This window comes from Urocampus carinirostris, chromosome 20 (genome assembly GCF_059441175.1).
Source record: "Urocampus carinirostris isolate Australia breed hairy pipefish chromosome 20, RoL_Ucar_1.0, whole genome shotgun sequence".
Classification (NCBI taxonomy): Eukaryota; Metazoa; Chordata; class Actinopteri; order Syngnathiformes; family Syngnathidae; genus Urocampus; species Urocampus carinirostris.
Genome location: NC_142368.1, coordinates 19,895,652 through 19,913,996, shown reverse-complemented (window position 1 = coordinate 19,913,996; position 18,345 = coordinate 19,895,652). Strand labels below are relative to the sequence as shown.

General features: G+C 41.8%; 1 protein-coding gene across 1 annotated transcript; it reads left to right on the top strand.

The window, feature by feature from the left end:
- Positions 1–1,180: 1,180 nt before the first annotated feature.
- Positions 1,181–14,598, top strand: LOC148346503 (adhesion G protein-coupled receptor F3-like). The gene is made up of 9 exons (XM_088325681.1): positions 1,181–1,388; positions 1,472–1,711; positions 2,653–2,793; positions 2,896–3,086; positions 6,478–6,663; positions 9,064–10,368; positions 14,227–14,268; positions 14,340–14,369; positions 14,451–14,598. The coding sequence occupies exons 1-9, from the start codon at positions 1,199–1,201 to the stop codon at positions 14,499–14,501; spliced, it is 2,376 nt and encodes a 791-aa protein (XP_088181807.1). The 5' UTR covers positions 1,181–1,198; the 3' UTR covers positions 14,502–14,598.
- Positions 14,599–18,345: the final 3,747 nt, after the last annotated feature.

Here is an 18,345-nt window from a genome sequence, read left to right as displayed (position 1 = left end):
TCCTAGTACGCTTTGATGTTTTTCACCAGAATTTTCGTCTGTCTTATTTGGTAGAAAGTTCACATTTACCATGATTACGGACAGTCCCGAAGGCTTATAACGCCACTAGCCGCTTAGCCTTAGCTCCTGCACTGCATCCACGATAGGGCCCCCTCATCACGCCGGCACACTAATTCTTCAGGGCAAGCAGTTGATTCCTCGAATAAACGCATTTTTGAGCGTTAAAACCCATAACGATAGGAAAGAAAGTGTAGTTGTCAAACGGGACGAAAAACACCGAAGATAGAAGCAGAAAATAAAAACAATAATCACCAAAAGAACGAAATAACACGAAGCTGCTGGAAAGGCTGCCCCTCGCGGCGGCGCCGCTTTGATGTTTAGTGATGCTATAGGAAAATTCTAAGCATCAGCTACTTAGCCCATGTGACAAACAAAACATTGTGCGGCACCATCAGAGGGAACACTGGTCCCTACAAAGAACTGTTATCAACTGTGTGAGGACGAAAACTGCAGTGTGATGGTCACGTCACTAGAACTGGATAAGATGATTCTCCTGGGCACAGTCCGAGGGGGCAGGAGGAGAGGAAGACAAAAAAAGAACTAGGCCAACAACATCAAGGAATAGTCAACTTTCTCATGACCCAAAAACAGGGCAAGAACCGTCAGTAGTGGAGAAAGCGTCCTCAGTGGTGCCCAGACAACCCAGGCAGTTATGGGATCTTTGAACCGTGAATCAGTTATCTTACATTTACTTGTTCGGAGCTAAACAATGTGCTCGTCAAGATATGAAAATACTGCTTCCCTTTAAAAATCTGCAAGGCTGGAAGTTAGTTAAACATGTAAATGTGATGCAAACTTTGCAGATACAATGCTAGGGGGAGCTGCAAAAACTGATGAGAGAGTGTAGGTCTATGATGCCACTTCTCCTGGATGCGTTATTCAAGTTTGAGTGTCTGTTCTTGTTGTTCTGGATTCTATTAGGCCCGGGTGCATATGTTCCTCCGCATTGCTCGGTATTCGGTCTATTAGTGCATAAAAACTATCCAATCAGGCTTTGTGGTGTACTTGCAGTGGATAACAAAATAAAATGATTTTGGCAAACTTCACTTTCTGGTTTCATGTCATGCGCTTTACCAACAGTGTTCTTTCTCTACTAGGCATGGCCACCATTGAGTTAACAGAACCTTTCGCAGCTTACATGTCCGAGTCAACACTGAAATGTATTCTAGAGGAGGCATCTGATAGCTCTGGCTGGAAATTCATCAGGCAGGATAAGTGCTTTCAGCTTGACAATGGCGGTCTGGCCAAAGTCAATTCAAGCTGTGCAACAGAAGAATATAGATCTTGCACTGCTTTGACCATTTATAGTGTTTCAAGCCTCTGGGCAGGTGCGTATGGAGAGGTCTTATGAGTTCTTTTACATCTGTATGCAGTCATTTTTTTTGACTTACTGTAACTCTCTTATGGTCAGGGATATATGAATGTGAATTCATCAGAGGTTCATTCAGACATAGGGCAAAAGCAGAACTACGAGTGGCCTCCCTGCCTGAGGAGATCACGATGACAGCCAACCCGGTTACTGTGGACTGCTCTGAAAGACAAAGCACTGAAAATCTTACAGCAAATATAATTGCCACTATCCACAACTACAAATACGATAACGAAACATACCAAGTCACGTGGAGCTACAAAGGTGGACCTGAAGTGCAATGTAAGATGATCTGAGACAATGACAAAAATTGAACACACTTGTGTCATGAGTCAGTTATCTAGAATCGCTGTTTCAAAGAACACAGTTTTAGCCAGGAGGTAGCACCATTGGCTGCCTTTCCAGCAGCTCCGTGTTATTTCACTCTTTTTGTGATTTATTGTTTTAAGTGTCTGCTTCCATCTTCGGTGTTTTTCGTCCCGTTTGACAACTACACATTGGATTACTTTCTATCCTATCGTTATGGGTTTTAACGCACAAAAACGCGTTTATTCGAGGAATCAACACCTTGCCCTGAAGAATTCTCGTGCCGGCGTGATGAGGGGGGCCCAATCGTGGCTGCAGAGCCGGAGCTAAGGTGAAAGCTAAGCGGCTAGCGGCATTATAAGCCTTTGGTGCTGTCTGTAATCATGGGAAATATGACCTCTCTACCAAATATGACCTCTCTACCAAATAAGACCGACAAACTAGCTGTGCTGGTGAAAAACATCAAAGCATACAGGGAGTGCAGTTTGCTGTGTTTTACGGAAACGTGGCTCACGTCTAGCATCCCGGACGCTAACGTGGAACTACCCAGCTTCAGCGCTGTTAGGGCAGACAGAGACACAAAAGCCTGCGGGAAGCGGAGAGGAGGCGTACTCGCTATCTACGTGAACACGAGGTGGTGTTACCCCGGGCACAAAGATTTCCATCTGCTGCAGGGACGTCGAACCTTTGGCCTGGCGTGTGACGTCATCCACCCCGCTTTTGCTTAACTACAAAACAGCACTCCGATGCCATCCTGTTAATCTGTTAATAAACAACACAAGGATACTGCTGGAAGTGTGAATTTCCCTACGGGGATGAATAAAGTATCTATCCATATATCTATCTATCTTTGAGGTCATACCTGTATTCTCCTACTGTTTTGATGATCCTTAAAGTGCCGTGTTTTTTCTTGATAGCAACTGCAGAGTCATTAGGCTACTACTTCAAGGCTGCAATCAGTTGCCAGAAAACTAAAGAAGCACATTATGTGAATGTCACCTTTAAAAACAGCAAGGGTCAACTCAAAAGTGCGAGACTGGACATTCCTGTCATTTATGGTATGTAAAATTAGATGGTATAATGTTGATTTTGTCCTTATATTAGCCATATTATCCTATCTTAAGTGTTTAATCATCAAACATTTGTGTCCATCCTTCTAGCAGGTAACTCATTTTGTGACAAGGATGGAAACTTGTGGCCCAAGACCCCAAACGAAGACACGGTAATTAATCGAATATGTCCAGAAGGCAGAGTTGGCTACGAGTCACGCAGTTGTAAAGGAAATGAGTGGCAGCCGGTCTTCTCCAAATGTATCAGCGACCGTTTATTTAACCTTACGAAAGCGGCAGAGGTAAAGAACGTGTAAAAATTACAATCTTAGTCAATGTTCCCTAAAAGCTTCTACGGGTCTAAGCAATCACGCAAAGTCTGTGAGCGCCGCTTGGAATAATAGTCAAGTCTTGTTTATTTGCGACACCCATAATAACAAAGAGTCTCAAAGGGCTGCACAGATCAAAGACTATTACAAACTATAGACTATTATGACAACATCCCCTTATAATGTCAACATAAAATATAGGTTATTCATATGGAGTCTTATGGAGTAGAAGTGTGTTTTAAGCTTAGAAAAACTGTAAACATTTCCACTGGGGTTGCAGATAGAATCTCAGGGGGAAGAGCATTCCTCAGCACCGGGGCCCGAATGGAGAACGCTCTCGAACCTGCAGATCTCTTCCTGGCTCTTGGGATCACTAGTAGACCAGCGTTTTCAGAGCGAAGGCTCCGGACCGGAACATTGGGGGAAATTAAATCTGAAAGATATGAGGGAGCAAGTCCATGCATGATTTTGTATAATACCAACAGAACCTATAAGGATAAGTGGTACAGCTAATGAGATGAGACCAACAGAACCTTTTAATCACATCTTTAAGCTAACAGAGAGCCAATGCAGGTTAGCTAAAATCGGGGTCATGTGATCAAACTTTCTTGTCTTATTTAAAAGCCTCGCTGCAGCATTTTCTACCAGCTAATGTCACAATCACCCGGATCGGGAACACCTGGGCTCAGGATTTGGCGCCAACAGCCAGGACAGCTGATTGGCGCACCCTGTCCATTTAAATCCTCAGCTTCCGGAAACAAGCTGTCTGATTGTACTATGCGACCTGTTGCCATCTGCTCAGAAAGCCCGTACCTCCGACTCTTTGCCTGCCTCCTGTTTTCTTCTACTTGATCTCCGTTGCCGACCCGTTTCCGAATTTGCCTACGACCTGCCCTGCCCGCCTGACTCCTGATCTCTCTTCCGAACACGACGACGCCCTTCTGCTCCAGCCCCAACCAACAACACGACAATTACGCCTGTCCACGACCATTCCCGCCAAGCCTTCACCCGCCTGTCAAGCTTCGTCAATCCGTCAAACAACGGATCGAAGAATCACGCCTTGTCATTCCTTCCTTCCTATAAAAACCAAGAAACGAGGGCAAGTGATCTCAGTCTTCCTTCTGCCTGACAGCTGAAGGCTCTTGATTTTGGACTTCGGGAGACCGGAGAGTAGTGCATTACAGTAATTGAGACGGGAGGTAACAAACGCATGAATTACAATCTCCGCATCCGACTGAGACAGCATAGGACGAATTTTAGCAATGTTGCAAAGATGGAAAAAAGCTGTTCTAGTAATATTATTTTCGTGTGTTTGAAGGGACAGATCGGGGTCAAATATGACACCTAAATTTTTGACTGAGTCACTCTGGGTGATATTACATTTGTCAATGTTCAGAGCAGTTTTTGAGAATAAGTCACGGCATTTAGATGGACCAATAACTAACATTTCGGTCTTTTCAGAGTTAAGGCGCAAGAAGTTGAGTGACATCCATTCTTTTATCTCAGTGAGGCAGGCCTCCAAATTTCCACAATTTAGTGTGGCAGATTCCTCCATCGGAAGATATAGTTGAGTGTCATCTGCGGAGCAATGGAAACTGATATTATACTTGCGAATAATATCACCTAACGGAAGCATGTAAATGCTGAAAAGAAGGGGCCCAAGTACTGAACCCTGCACCACAGGTAACACAAAAGGGCTCAGATATCATTGCACCATATTTAACAAAGTGCGTCTTATCTGAGAGGTAGGATCTGAGTCATGAGAGGACAGTTCCTGAGAGACCAATCCATTTTTCCAGCCATTCTAGTAAGATATAATGGTCCACAGTGTCAAAAGCAGCCCTAAGGTCCAGCAGCAGCAAGAGTGATGAAGCGCCGGAGTCCATTGCCACTAGAAGATCATTTGCCACCTTAATCAAGGCTGTCTCAGTAGCGTGGTTAGCCCTGAATCCTGAAGTCCATACATGATTTTGTATACTACCAACAGAACCTTTAAAATCACATCTTAAGCTAACAGGGAGCCAATGCAGCTTAGCTAAAATCCGGGTCATGTGATCAAACTTTCTTGTCTTAGTTAAAAGCCTCGCCTCAGAATTGTGTACCAGCTGAAGACTCTTGATTTTGGACTTCGGAAGACCGGAGAGAAGTGCATTACAGTCATCGAGACGGGAGGTAACAAACACATGAATTAATAGTGAGCAACGTCAACCCTGTGTGTAACGTCAACTATTACTAGAGATCTCCGTTTTTGAAAAGTACCCTTTGTGACATAATACTAAACTTTTGTGGATTTATTTAGTTGGTTGAACAATACAGAACTGTATTTAATCTCACTTTTTAGTGAATGTACAATGTCGGGAAAAAGATTGACTGTTGCATTCAAATAATTTGCAAATTATTCAAATGTAACAAAAGAGTGATAATAGAGGCCCTACTTTTCCCTGCTTCATTCTTCTTCTTTATTTTTTAGCCTTTTTATTTCATTTTTGCTTCTTTTGTTTCTTTTTCCCCTCGCCTTTTGTTTTTTCCCTAGCTTTTTCCTTTTTTTTCCTGCCTTTTTTCTTCTTTTGTTCTATGGTTTCCTATTTTCTTTTATTTGTTACTTCATTTTGTGCACAAGGTTATAGAATAGGGCAGCACGGCACCACGGCAGCGCAGTGGTTAGCGCGTGTGCTGCAAAGTTCTGAGGTCATGAGATTGAACCTCCTGTGTGGAGTTTGCATGTTCTCCCCATGCTCTTTTTAGTGAGCCGCTTCTCCAAAAAAAGACAGAATCTTGCACGGCAACATTGACAAAGTCACGTAGGTAAGAAAGGTCACGTAGGTACGTTGTCTAACCGTGAAGGCGATAATTAAAGGAAACCAGACTTGTCTCTCTACATTTTAATGTCTCGATTAAAACACAACATATATTTTTTTTTAAATAGCAGACTCCTACAACCTCTACCCCCGCTAAAAAACCCTCACTCCCCCTCTGTTTCTCTCACTCTATATCTCTCTCAATAACTCACACGCACACTTCCTTTATTTTTCTCAATCTCGTGCGGACTTTGATTTCAAAAGGCCGCGTTTAAAACACCGCTGAGGGAACCTGCATTGTTTTCGCCTGTAATCAAAGTATTTCTGGCCAAATTTGCTAGTGAATTAATTTCATAATTTTGAGCCCTGATTTTTATGCGCAGGATGACTTTATTTGTATGCTGAGACAGTCTGGGCAGTGCACGCAGCTTATAGGGAACATTGATCATAGTCTACAAGAACCAAAATGCCAGAATTCGCCTTTTGAAAATTGGCTGAGATTCGTTTGGTAATTTTACTTCACAACTAGTGTTGTGTTAAGGACAATTTGTTCCTCACATTTCTAGAACTTCCTGAAAGGACCAGGCGCGACCTCGGAGGCAGCCAACGCTATTTTCCGTGGACTCCGAAACTGTTCTATGTGGGATTCAAATTCAACTGGTAGGATGGCTGACCTCACTGCATCCATCAACATTCTTGAGTTGATGTCCAAAGCATCGGAAACAATTACCCTGCAGAACTGTGTTTTACCTGTAAGTGTTTATCAGTTCTTATTAGCAAAATTCAGCCGAAGCTCAGGTACTTTTGCATTTTTCAAATTTTTTTTCAGCTTCACTATATTGTAAATTTCTCAATGTAAACTCTCAAATTTGGCCAAATTCTGGAGTTGTGCCCACCATTACATACCCCAAAAACACACACCTGTCACAAGCCAAAAACGGAGACAGGACCCAATAGCGTTCGTTTTACTCAGTCTTTATTGAGAAAGAGAGCAGTGCTTGCTTCCACGATCCGATGATCGTCGGTCACGGGTAGCTGACTGTTGGAACGCGGAAGTTGTACTACCGTGTCGAGCGAGGATAGTTGTGGGTGGCAGGAAAGCTGGTCGGTAGGCGAGACAGGGGAGCAAGGGCGGTAATCGAGTCCGGAAAAAAGGTCGACAACGAGTATCTGGCAGGAAACAGGGCAAAACAGGTCGATGGCCGGGACGGAGGAGCAAGGCAGAAACGGGTCTAGAAAGAGGACGGCAACAGGTATCAGGCAGGAGAAAACAGGGCAGGATAATGTCAGATGGTACAAAGCTTGCCTAGCTGAGAGCATAGGTTCGCATACGGTCTGACGCCGGTAACAGGGAGCTATTGATGAGGGGGTTGAGGGTCAAACAGAGTTGCTGGATACAACCGGAATGTTTGATGTTTGATCTTTCATTACACATTACACATAGTCCAGTGTTTTTCCGAATTGCTCAGTCCACAATTGAATGGATTTGGGAGTACAGTCCATAAACATGCCCGATTAAAGTCGCCGTCGAAGATAAAGCTCCGTCGAGGTGTACAAGCTGCTGTTTATTGATAGCAGCGGGCAGGAGATTTAGCGCTATGCTAACGTTAGCATCCGGTGAAACGGTTAGCGGTGGAAAGTAAACAGCAAACACAAAGACCACAGTTAACTCTCCCGGTACATAGAAGGGTCTGCACGATACTGCTAGAAACTCCATATCGAGTGAGCAGTGTGTGTCAATGGTTCAGCTGTTATTGTAGCGCGTAGTCTCCAACCCCTGTTTTTACCGGAGTCTTCGTCTCGTTGGAGCCGGTGATGTAATGCGGCGTCGGGAAAGCCAAGACTCCGTGATGGCAAAAAAAAGTCCTCCAATTCCGGACGTTGTTGGTGGCGATCCGCAGCCCAAATTCACTCATTGTGGACGATGGATTTGGCGTTGGTTGAACATGCTTGAGAGCGCTGGTCTGTGTGGTCGCCTTCTTAGCTCAGACCCGACTGTCAGCCTTTTCCTTTTGCTCCGTCGTTGTCGTTGTCGGCAGGCACTTCCAGGGAGATCCAGTGGTCTCTGTATATCCCTCGGGATGTACACCGAGTGCGGAAATAGCTAAATATTGGTTTGTGCGTTTTAAAGGACATCAAATAGACAAAAACCTTGTTCCAAGTCTGCTAAGATTATTTGAGTTCAATGTTGAAGATGGTCCCATGTCTTCATGATTTGAAATGTATGCATACCTGTCAAGCTCCAGGGCTCCATTCCCTTCCAAACTGTCGTATTTTCCCTTACAAAATCATCTTACACCATATTTTTTTTCCAACGTGTTTATTTATGTAGTTTAACATGTTATATTGTACATGTGTTTCGTTTTATCATATATATTGTTAATGAACATTTTGTTGTGAGATACTGAGTTGCTCGACATGGATGAGGTCTATAATAAACAAAGTTCAAAAATTAAGTAGCTTGGACGTTCGCTGTAGAAGGGGAAAATACATGCAAATATAATTAAGTAGAATTCTCTTATTCAAATTGTGAATTCATTTTCTGCATTAAATTATTGTTGGTAATATGCTGATTGAAGGATAACCACAAACCTGTCTTTTTTCATGTCCTCCTTTTATACTTCCTTTTTTCTTAACTTCTTTATACAACATAATAATTCGTAATATAATGCATCAAAGCAAGTGAGCCGTTTGAGAGCTGGCTCTTTTTTATGAGTTGAGCTGAAAAAGCCGGTTCGCTAAAAAGAAACGGACTTCCTTTCACTACACAACTACCACGATACGATGCATGATGGGAAATCCCCAGGCGGCAGACGCATGCCCACAGTAGTATCAGACCGCTCTCTTCGTTTGCAACGAAAAAAACGATACCGAGGTAGAGGCTACCGCGGCGCACTCGTTTGACTTGATCGATTTGTCGTTTCGTGATAGTCGGTGTATGCCGGATGGTACCCATAATTGACAAATTTGCATTTTTCCGTACAGATTTTCTTATACGTCGTACACGTCTTAAAATGCATAATAAACATACTTTGTACGGCAAAAACGTAGAGGTTGACTGGTATGTGTATGTCTCGTCTCCCTTTGTGTTTTCTTCTCGAAAGTCGGCGATAGACCTTACAAAGTCTAAAATTACGTCCTTTGCTTTTCAGGACTTCATTCATGCAGCAAGTAATGTGTTGGATCACACCTGGGAGGGATTCAACAGCTCTGTTACTCAAGACCTATCATCAAGCTATCTTGGGTCTGTGGAAACTTTAGTAAAGAACATCCAAACCAGTAGAGCTGAAAACACTTTGACCACTCGCAATTTAGACCTCAAGTTCTGCCCTCGTGCCAACTGTACAGTGGCTTCGTTCCACAATACGGTCAATATGAATTTGTCCTCTGGATTTTTGAAAGTGCTCGGTGTGAAAAATCTGACGGATAAATTGCAAAACAACTTCTCTGCAAAGAGTCCGTCTCCGGTGTTGATATCTGCAACAGTGGAAGACACAAATGATTCAACATTAAGTATCAGTCTGGAATTTTTCAAGGAGCAGTGGAAAGCGGGGCAAACTCTCTGTGTATTCTGGAACGATACGGTAGGGTGGTCGGAAAAAGGATGCACGGCAACGGGTGATTTTGGGAACAGCAGCGTTTGCGTGTGCAACCACTTGACTGCATTCATTGCGCTGTGGGGCATCGATGACCAATCTCCACAAAGCCTGGAATCCTTGACAGATGTCGGTCTCGTCGTGTCCATTTGCTGCTTGGTGGTTTTTCTTATTATTCAGTTTCTGGTGTGGTCAGAAGTGGTCAAGACCAACCTTTCGTATTTCTATCACACAGTCATGGCGAACATCGCCGTTTTCCTCTTGCTTGCCCACAGCAGTTTCTTGATTTCCACGAGAGCAAATCTGGCAGCCGATCCCTTATTATGCGACGTGGCGACCATCTGCCAACATCTGTTTTTCTTGGCCACCTTTTTCTGGATGTTGTGCATGAGCCTGCTCCTTGTCCACCATCTGATTTTTGTTTTTAAACCAGTGAGCAAGAGGGTTTTCTTCTTTCTCTCCGGCACAATCGGCTACGTCTGCCCGGCCCTGATCGTGGGATTCACTTTCCTGTATTGTAAGAACAAGAAGAAGCCCTACAGAAATGAAAAGTGTTGGCTGGTTTCTGAAGAAGGCTTCCAGGATTCTCTGACTGCTTTTCTTTTCCCGATCGGAGTCATTACTTTTGTAAATCTCTGCTGCGTGGTGGTCGTGGTTGCCACTCTGGTGAGGTCGCCAGTCCTCGAAGGTTTCAAGGCCGATCACAAAGAGACGGCCAAAAGTATCACGAAAGCTGTGGTCCTTCTAACGCCGATTTTTGGACTCACATGGATTGTTGGATACTTTTACTTCCTGCCATCGCTCAAAGAACCCTTTGACTCTGTGGTGAACTACAGTTTCTGCCTCCTCAATTCCTTTCAGGTACTTGTCAAACACAAAAACTCCCAGTTCAGAGGTAAGATCTTAGGCCCGGGACCAAACACGGCTTGAATCTGACCCGAAATTATGAAATAGTGACGTGTCGGTCGGCGATTATAAACAGTGGGCTCAGCTCGTTCTCCAAATCTCTGAACCTGCTGTTGGAATTTAATTATCAAAATGTAGCGTTTACCAAATTGTTCGAATTCGTTATCTGACTCCATTAACCAAACACAACATACATTCGCCCAACAATTTATGCGCGCTTGTTTCTTGATGGAAAAAATGAACAGGAAGCTGACATTTCCACATGGGGCAGATTTATTTTATTAAAAAATGTAACTAAGTGTACTCCATCGAAAACAGCCGAACTAGTGACGTTGGAGTCTGTGGGAAGCCTTTTTCTCAAGTCCTATAGCTTTCTCCTATTGACCATATTCTTCCCGCATAATGGCATTCCGACTCCTCCCATGGGCGTGCCAAAAAAGCTCCCTGGGTTTCACCATCTCGTAGAAGAGCGTCCCGATGTCTGTGGTACTCAAAACAACGGCGAGTGTTTCTCAAAACAACGCCTGCCATCTTCTGTCAGAGTCCTATTATCAACAGAACTAGACAAAATATTCTGCATTTGGAACAGCCTGAGTGAAAATCTTCATTGCATTATGAGTCAATCGTATAAAATCCTTTATAGTCAAATGTATAAAATCAATCACTGCAGAAGGTGGCTAAGCCTCGAAAGTCAGCTACGTAATGGTGAACCCGCTCACCGGTCCGCTGTCAACGCTGCCAGAAGCTAATTTACTGCACCATGGTGCTCTGTAGAGAGCAAAGTGTTTGAAGAAATATGTTATAAAGACCGAGGCTTAGAAAGATGTGTTTGTCACGGTTACTGATGTGACTCAGCCGCTCATTTGGCACCAACTGCCGCGGGTTCTGATTGGCTCCCTGTCAGTATTTGAACCCTGTCCTGTCAGTCCCCTGTTGTCAGTCCGTCTGCGAATCTCCGTGTATACTAGGCAAGCCTTTTTCGACCCTGATTCGCGCATGTCCCGTTTTTTGCTCCTGTTTGTCTCTCGCTACGAACCTGTTTTGATCCCGACCACGTCTGCTCTCCCGTCCCGACTCACGATCCGTTTTTGATCGCTACGACGTCTGCTCTCCCGTCCGGGCTTACGCCTCGTTTCCGACCACATTTTGCTCTCCCAGTCCTGGCTACAGACCAGTTTTTCCGCCCCTGACACCACCATCGCTCGCTACGGAAGATCCACTTCCGTGTTTGGATCACAATCCGAGTACGAGAGCGATTTGCTTCCAGCGAACACCAGATCGTGGACGCAGCCCTTCCTCTCTCTATCAATAAAACTTGTGGTAAACGTCACGCAAGTGGACCCTGTTTCCGTTCTGGTCCTGACAGTGTGGGCTCTTACTCCACTAGCTATGGATTAGCATTGCCTGCCTTCGAGCGTCGCTAGCGTCAAATAGCCAGATCGCTTCCAAAAAGTTTCAAAAGGCGGATCACCAGTCAGGGTGAGGAACAGAGGAAGGGGCGATAGCGGAAGCTCAATCCTTGTTGCCAATCTTCTGTTCAATAAGGCACTTGGGAACGGCTCTGTGCTCACTGTTTATTAACAGTAGCCTTTCTTATCACTACACTTTTCGGCAATCGCATACTTTAAGGCCGTGACGTGACACAGTCTTAACATCACCCTGTGGCTGAGGTTACGTGCCAGCCACACGTCCGTCATGTGTTTAGTGTTCTCTGTCGAAAGGCGGGTAGGGTCAGGCTGGATTTCTTGAGGCCCAATCTTACCTCTAAACCATTTGTAAAATTTTGAATGGACTCTGGGAATTATAATTACAGTCGTATGCAAAAGTTTGGGCACCCCTGATCATTTTCAAGATCTTCCTTTATAAATCATTGGTTGTTCGGATCAGCAATTTCAGTGAAACATATCATATAGCAGACAAACGCAGTGATATCTGAGAAGTGAAATGAAGTTTATAGGATTTACAGAAAGTGTGCAATAATTACCGAAGCAAAAGTTGCCAGGTTCATAAATTTGGGCACCCTCGTTGTTTTATTGATTTGAATACCTCCAGCACTAATTTTTGGAACACAACATTTGTTTGGGAAAGCTCATTGACCCTTGACCTACATACACAGGTAAAGCCAATCATGGGAAAGGGTATTTAAGGCGGCCAGTTTCAAGTTGTTTTCCTTTTGCATCTTCTCTGAGGAGTGGCAACATGGGAGCCTCAGAACAACTGTCAAATGACCTGAAAACAAAGGTTGTTGAATATCATGGTTTAGGGGAAGGATACAAAAGGCTGGCTCAGAGATTTCAGCTGTCAGTTTCCACTGTGAGAAACATAGTGAGGAAATGGACCAGCGTTTGACCTGAAGCATGTGAACGTCTGCATGGACCAGCTGGCAGAGATGGGAAGCTGCGTCGTGGCGGTCATAGACTTTCTGGAGTAGTTTACAGGCTGGGGGCGTCGCTGCTGTCATGCACTTTCCGGACAAATGTTACCTAGTGTTTACTATGTTTGTGTACTGTAATGCTAAATGTAATTCACCCTGGTCATCCTGAAAGGAGGATACCACCCTTCTCAAGGTTTCTCTTTTTCCTCACGCTGAGGTTTTTGAGTTGTTCCTTGCCCGCATGTTGGTTTAAGATCAGGTAATTGTGTCATTGTAATCCTGCGCAGTCATTTGAGACATTTTTGTGATTAAGGGCTATATAAATAAATTTGACTTGACTTGACATGGCCACAGGCACAGTTCTAGTTAAGGCCCGGAGTGTCAGACCAAGAAAAATCTCAGATAAGCAGAGAACGAAGGATGGTGAGAACAATCAAACTCAACCCACAGAACAGCTCCAAAGACCTACAACATGATCTTGCTGCAGATGGTGTCACTGCGCATCGTTCAACGATTCAGCGCACTTTGCACAAGGAGATGCAGTATGGGAGAGTAATGCAGCAGAAGTCTTTTCTGCGCACATGCCACAGAGTTGAGGTATGCTAAAGCACATTTGGACAAGTCAGCTTCATTTTGGAATAAGGTGCTGTGGACTGATGAAACCAAAATTGAGTTATTTGGACATAACAAGGGGCGGTATGCATGGAGGAAGAAGAACACAGCATTCCAAGACAAACACTTGCTACCCACAGTAAAATTTGGTGGTGGTTCCATCATGCTGTGGGGCTGTGTGGCCAGTGCAGGTACTGGCAATCTTGTTAAAGTTGAACGTCGCATGGATTCCAGTCAGTATCAGCAGATTCTTGCGAACAATGTTCTAGAATTAGTGAAAAAGCTGAAGTTAAAGGGCTGGATACTTCAACAACGACCCCAAACACTGTTTAAATTCTACTAAGGCATTCATGCAGAGGAACAAGTACAATGTTCTGGAATGGCCATCTCAGTCCCCAGACCTGGATATTATTGAAAATCTATGGTGTGATTTTAAGCGGGTTGTCCATGCTCGGAAACCATCAAACCTGACTGAAGTGGAGATGTTTTGTAAAGAAGAAAATCAAAAATACCTTCAACCAGAATCCAGACCCTCAGAGGAAGCTATAGGAAGCGTTGAAAGGCAGTTATTTCAGCAAAAGGAGAAATGGGATGCCGAAATGTATGCACCTGCCTACTTTTCTTTAAGCAAGTATTGCAGATTTTCTGTTAATCCTATAAACTTCATTTTACTTCTCAGATATCACTATGTTTGTCTGCTATATGATATATTTCACTGAAATTGCTAATCCGAACAACCAATGATTTCTAAAGGAAAATCTTGAAAATGATCAGGGGTGCCCAAACTTTTCTTCCTTTTCAAACATTTGTTTCGTTCCTTTTCGCAGGGACTTTCCATTTTGATTTCAGGCTGTTTTGCAGAAAAGAAGGTTGGTTGATTTCATGGAACTACGTCCGTAAATATGACAAATGTTGAAAATGTCTTTGCTTTTAATCCCAGGTTCGGGAGGAATTACTGAAGCTCATAAGGGTACACCTTTAAATTTGAGCGATGTTAAAGTATCCTAAATGAAACGACTGAGTTGCTTCTTTTGGGGTTTATCTTTTTCAGGCGATTCCAAAAGGGCGAAATGTGAGCCGGAAAATTCAACTGCAGGGATGAAAGACGAATGAATATTGAGCCCCTTTCTGCCTCTTGACGAATTCATCTATTTGTTCTTTTTTAAATCTTGAACTGTGTTGTTTTGATTTGCTTTCTGTACTGTAAATTGAGTTTCAGAGAAATATAAATAAAGTTTAATATTGTCAGGACAGCAACGGAAACAGGACACAGTTGCGTTACGTTTCTCACAATTTTATTGGATGTGGTGTCTAAACCGACCTCTTACATGTTTTGGGAGAGCTATTTACAAGTTGCTGACGCTAGAAAAATACACCAGGCATTCGACCTTTTTTTACAACTGCCAGTTGGAGACATCCGTCTCCTTGGCTGCGCTCCTAACTCTGGGGGGGGGCTTCTCCTACACAAAACTGCATTTATTTAGGCAGAACAAACACAGAGAAAGAAAGAAACGCCCCTTTGGGCGGTACCAATATTTGAAACAGAAACATGATACCATCTGGTTTACATATATACACTTTTGGGGAAGTACCCTAAGCCCACCTTACATTGGAGGAAAGAGAAAGGGCTGCTCCCACCATCCGGCGTTCGCTGGACGCGGGAAGCAAGTCTCTCTTGTACTCGGATGGTGCTCCGAGCGTTGAAGTGGATCTTCCGTAGCCAGCGATGGCGGTATCAGGGACGGAAAAAACGGGTCGGTAGCTGGGACTGGGAGAGCAAGGCGGGGTCGGAAGCGAGTCGGAAGCCAGAACGGGAGAGTAGACATAGTCGGGGACGAAAAGACGTCGTAAGCCGGGACGGGAAAGCAGGATCAAAACGGGTCGTAGCTGGAGACAGACGGGAGCAAAAACGGGACAGGTGGGAGTCAGGGTCGAAAAAAGCTTGCCTGGTATACACTGAAGTTCGCAGACGGACTGACAAAAGGGAACAGACAGCTATGGGTTCAAATACTGACAGGGAGCCATACAGAACCCGCGGCGGTTGCCGCCAAATGAGCGGGCACAGCTGAGTCACACCGGTAATCATGACAAATATGGATGCTAGCTTTGTGCTGATTAGTTAGCCAGGGCTCAGAATTCACACGCCAACAATGTTCTAGAATTAGTGAAAAAGCTGAAGTTGAAGGGCTGGATACTTTTGAACCCTGAACCCTGCGGAACACCACAGGTAACACTAGCGACTTCCTGGTTTGACCCATGACATTGACTATAAGTTTCAAAAAATTAGCTGATTTGATGAATAATTTTCTGCAATCTAATCGCGAATTACGATCTAAATTGAAACGCGAAACAAGGGTCGTCCAGGTGGATCGAAATGTGGCCGCTGTTGAACTGAAGCTTAAAGGACGGCGGATGCAACTTGCATGTAAACTTTGGTGAGTTTCTGCTTTTGAGGCCATTTTGATCATTCGATTTTTCCATTCACACATTTGGTTTCCTAAGTATTTAGGATTTGCTGTATTGATTTATCAATTACAAATTGATTTTCTAATTAATTATCAGTGTATTTTAGTGGAAAATCAGATACGACAAATGAAACCCCAGGCTGATAGATTGAGGCCCCAGCTATGATATGAAAGTTAAAGGGACAGTGTGTATTATTTACCCACTAGATGTCGCTCTATTATGTCGCGCCACCGAAAACAAGTGCTAAAAGCAGAACGGAAGAAGACAAAATACGGAGACTCAAAGTGACCAAAACGCTTATTACTTTTGAAAAGGAGAATAATAACAAAAGGAAAAGTAAAAAAGAGGGAAAAGGGAATTTAAAAAAGGACAAAATATAAACCAAGAAAAGAGAAAAAGGAAAAAAGGAGACAAACACAAAAAATGAAAAAAAGAAGAGAGAAATTTGTATTTTTTGTCCTTCCTTTCTTTAATTACTCACTAGAAAAATGAAAGAGAAGAAAAGAAGAAAAAAAAGAAGAGAAAAAGGAAAAAAAATGAAAGGGATAAAAAAACAAAACAAGGAAAGAGAAACAAGAAAAAAAGAAAACAAAAATGGGGAAAAAAAGAAAAAAGAGAAAGACAAAACAATAAAAAGAAAAGAAAAGAAGAGAGAAAATGTATTTTTGTTTTTTTCTTTCCTCTCTTTACTTACTAGAAAAATGAAAGAAAGGAAAAAGGGACAACAAAGAAAAAAGGACAAAAAGGGACAAAAAACGAAACAAGCAAAAAGAAAAAAGAAAAAAACAAAAACAAAAATGGGGAAAAAAAGAAAAAAGAGACAAACACAAAAAAATGAAAAGAAAAGAGAGAAAATTGTATTTTTGTTTTTGTCCTTCCTCTCTTTAATTAATTACAATATAAATGAAAGAAAATAAAAGAAAAAAAGGACAAAAATAAAAAATAAAAGAAAAAAGGACAAAAAAACAAAACAAGGAAAGAGAAAAAAGAAAAAAGAGACAAACACAAAAAAATGAAAAGATAAAAAGAGAGATAAATGTATTTTTTGTCTTTAATTACTTACTAGAAAAATGAAAGAAAATAAAAAGGGACAAAAAATAAAAATGTAAAAAAGGAAAGACAAAAGGACAAAAAAGAAAAAGGACAAAAAAGACAAAAATTGACAAAAAAGAAAAGAAAATAGAAAAGAAAAAGGACAAAAAAGAAAAAAAGAAAAGGACAAAAAAGGAAAATAAAGTGGAGAGATTGCTTTCCACCCCGTTTTGATCTTTTTTTCATCAATTCCTTTTTTCTTATTTTTCTTTTTTTGCTTTGTTTTCCCTACTTTTCTTTTGTTGTCTCTTTTTTTCATTTCTTCCTTCCTTTTTTTTTTAATCCTTATTTTAAAAAAAATGTCTTCCCTTCTTGTTGTCTGTCTTTGAGAAAGGCTGAAATAAAAGGGGTGCTTTTTACTCCGTAGTTGTAGTTGTTCTGCTCACATTAGACATGACAGCGACACCTAGTGGACAAATATCAAACAATGTCCTTTTAAAAACTCGATTGAGTTTGAGAGCCCTGCACTATCGGGTTCCCGGACGGCCGTTGGGCATCTTGGTACTCTGTCCGTTAGGAGTCGCTGTTACTCCAATAATCTGAGGGACTGTTCTCCATGTTTTATTACGACAAATACGACAAAAATAATACTTTTTATAAAATGTTTGTTCATAGTAAAGATTGTGGTTTAATAACGCAATTTTGTAGTATTTATATATAATTGTATTACAGTAGCAGTATTTTTTTTAGTATTTCTGTATCATAGTATTGCTGTAGTAAAATTATCGTAGTTTTTCTGTAGTAGTATTTTTATAGAGTTTCTGGAGTATTATTTCTGTATTATACTATTAATTTAGTTTTTGTTGTTGTTGTTGTTTGTATTTATGTATTGTTATTTGTTGTTGTATTTCTTTGACTATGTAGTATTTTTCAGTATTACTATAGTAGAATTGTTGTAGTGTTTCTGTAGTATTTTCATAGTACTTCTGGAGTATTTTTCAGTATTATTGTAGCAGTAATTTTGTAATATTTCTGTACAATATTATTGCTGTAGTATAATTTTTGTAGTATTCCTGTAGTAGTATTTTCATAGTATTTCTGGAGTCTTATTTCTGTATTATACTATAAATGTTGTTGTATTTTTTTCTGTAATTATATAGTAGTAGTTGATGTAGTATTTCTGTTTTTTTGTATTATTTCTATAGCAGTAATACTGAGTATATTCATAGTATTTCCAGAGTATTATTTCTGTATTATACTATTAATGTGGTTGTATTTTTTTCTGTATTTCTGTAATAATATTAGATGTAGTATTTCTTTACTAGTACTTTTTTAGTATTTCTGTAGCAGTATTTTGTAGTATTTCTGTATTATAGTATTGCTGTAGTAGAATGTTTCTAGTATTTCTGTAGTAGTATTTTCATAGAACTTCTGCAGTATTATTTCTG

Excerpts from the sequence above, each read along its gene's own strand:
- LOC148346503 (XM_088325681.1), top strand. The coding sequence starts at position 1,199 with ATGTCCGAGTCAACACTGAAATGTATTCTAGAGGAGGCATCTGATAGC. Across the intron at positions 3,087-6,477 it reads ACCTTACGAAAGCGGCAGAG|AACTTCCTGAAAGGACCAGG; the intron begins GTAAAGAACGTG and ends TCACATTTCTAG. Across the intron at positions 6,664-9,063 it reads TGCAGAACTGTGTTTTACCT|GACTTCATTCATGCAGCAAG; the intron begins GTAAGTGTTTAT and ends TTTGCTTTTCAG.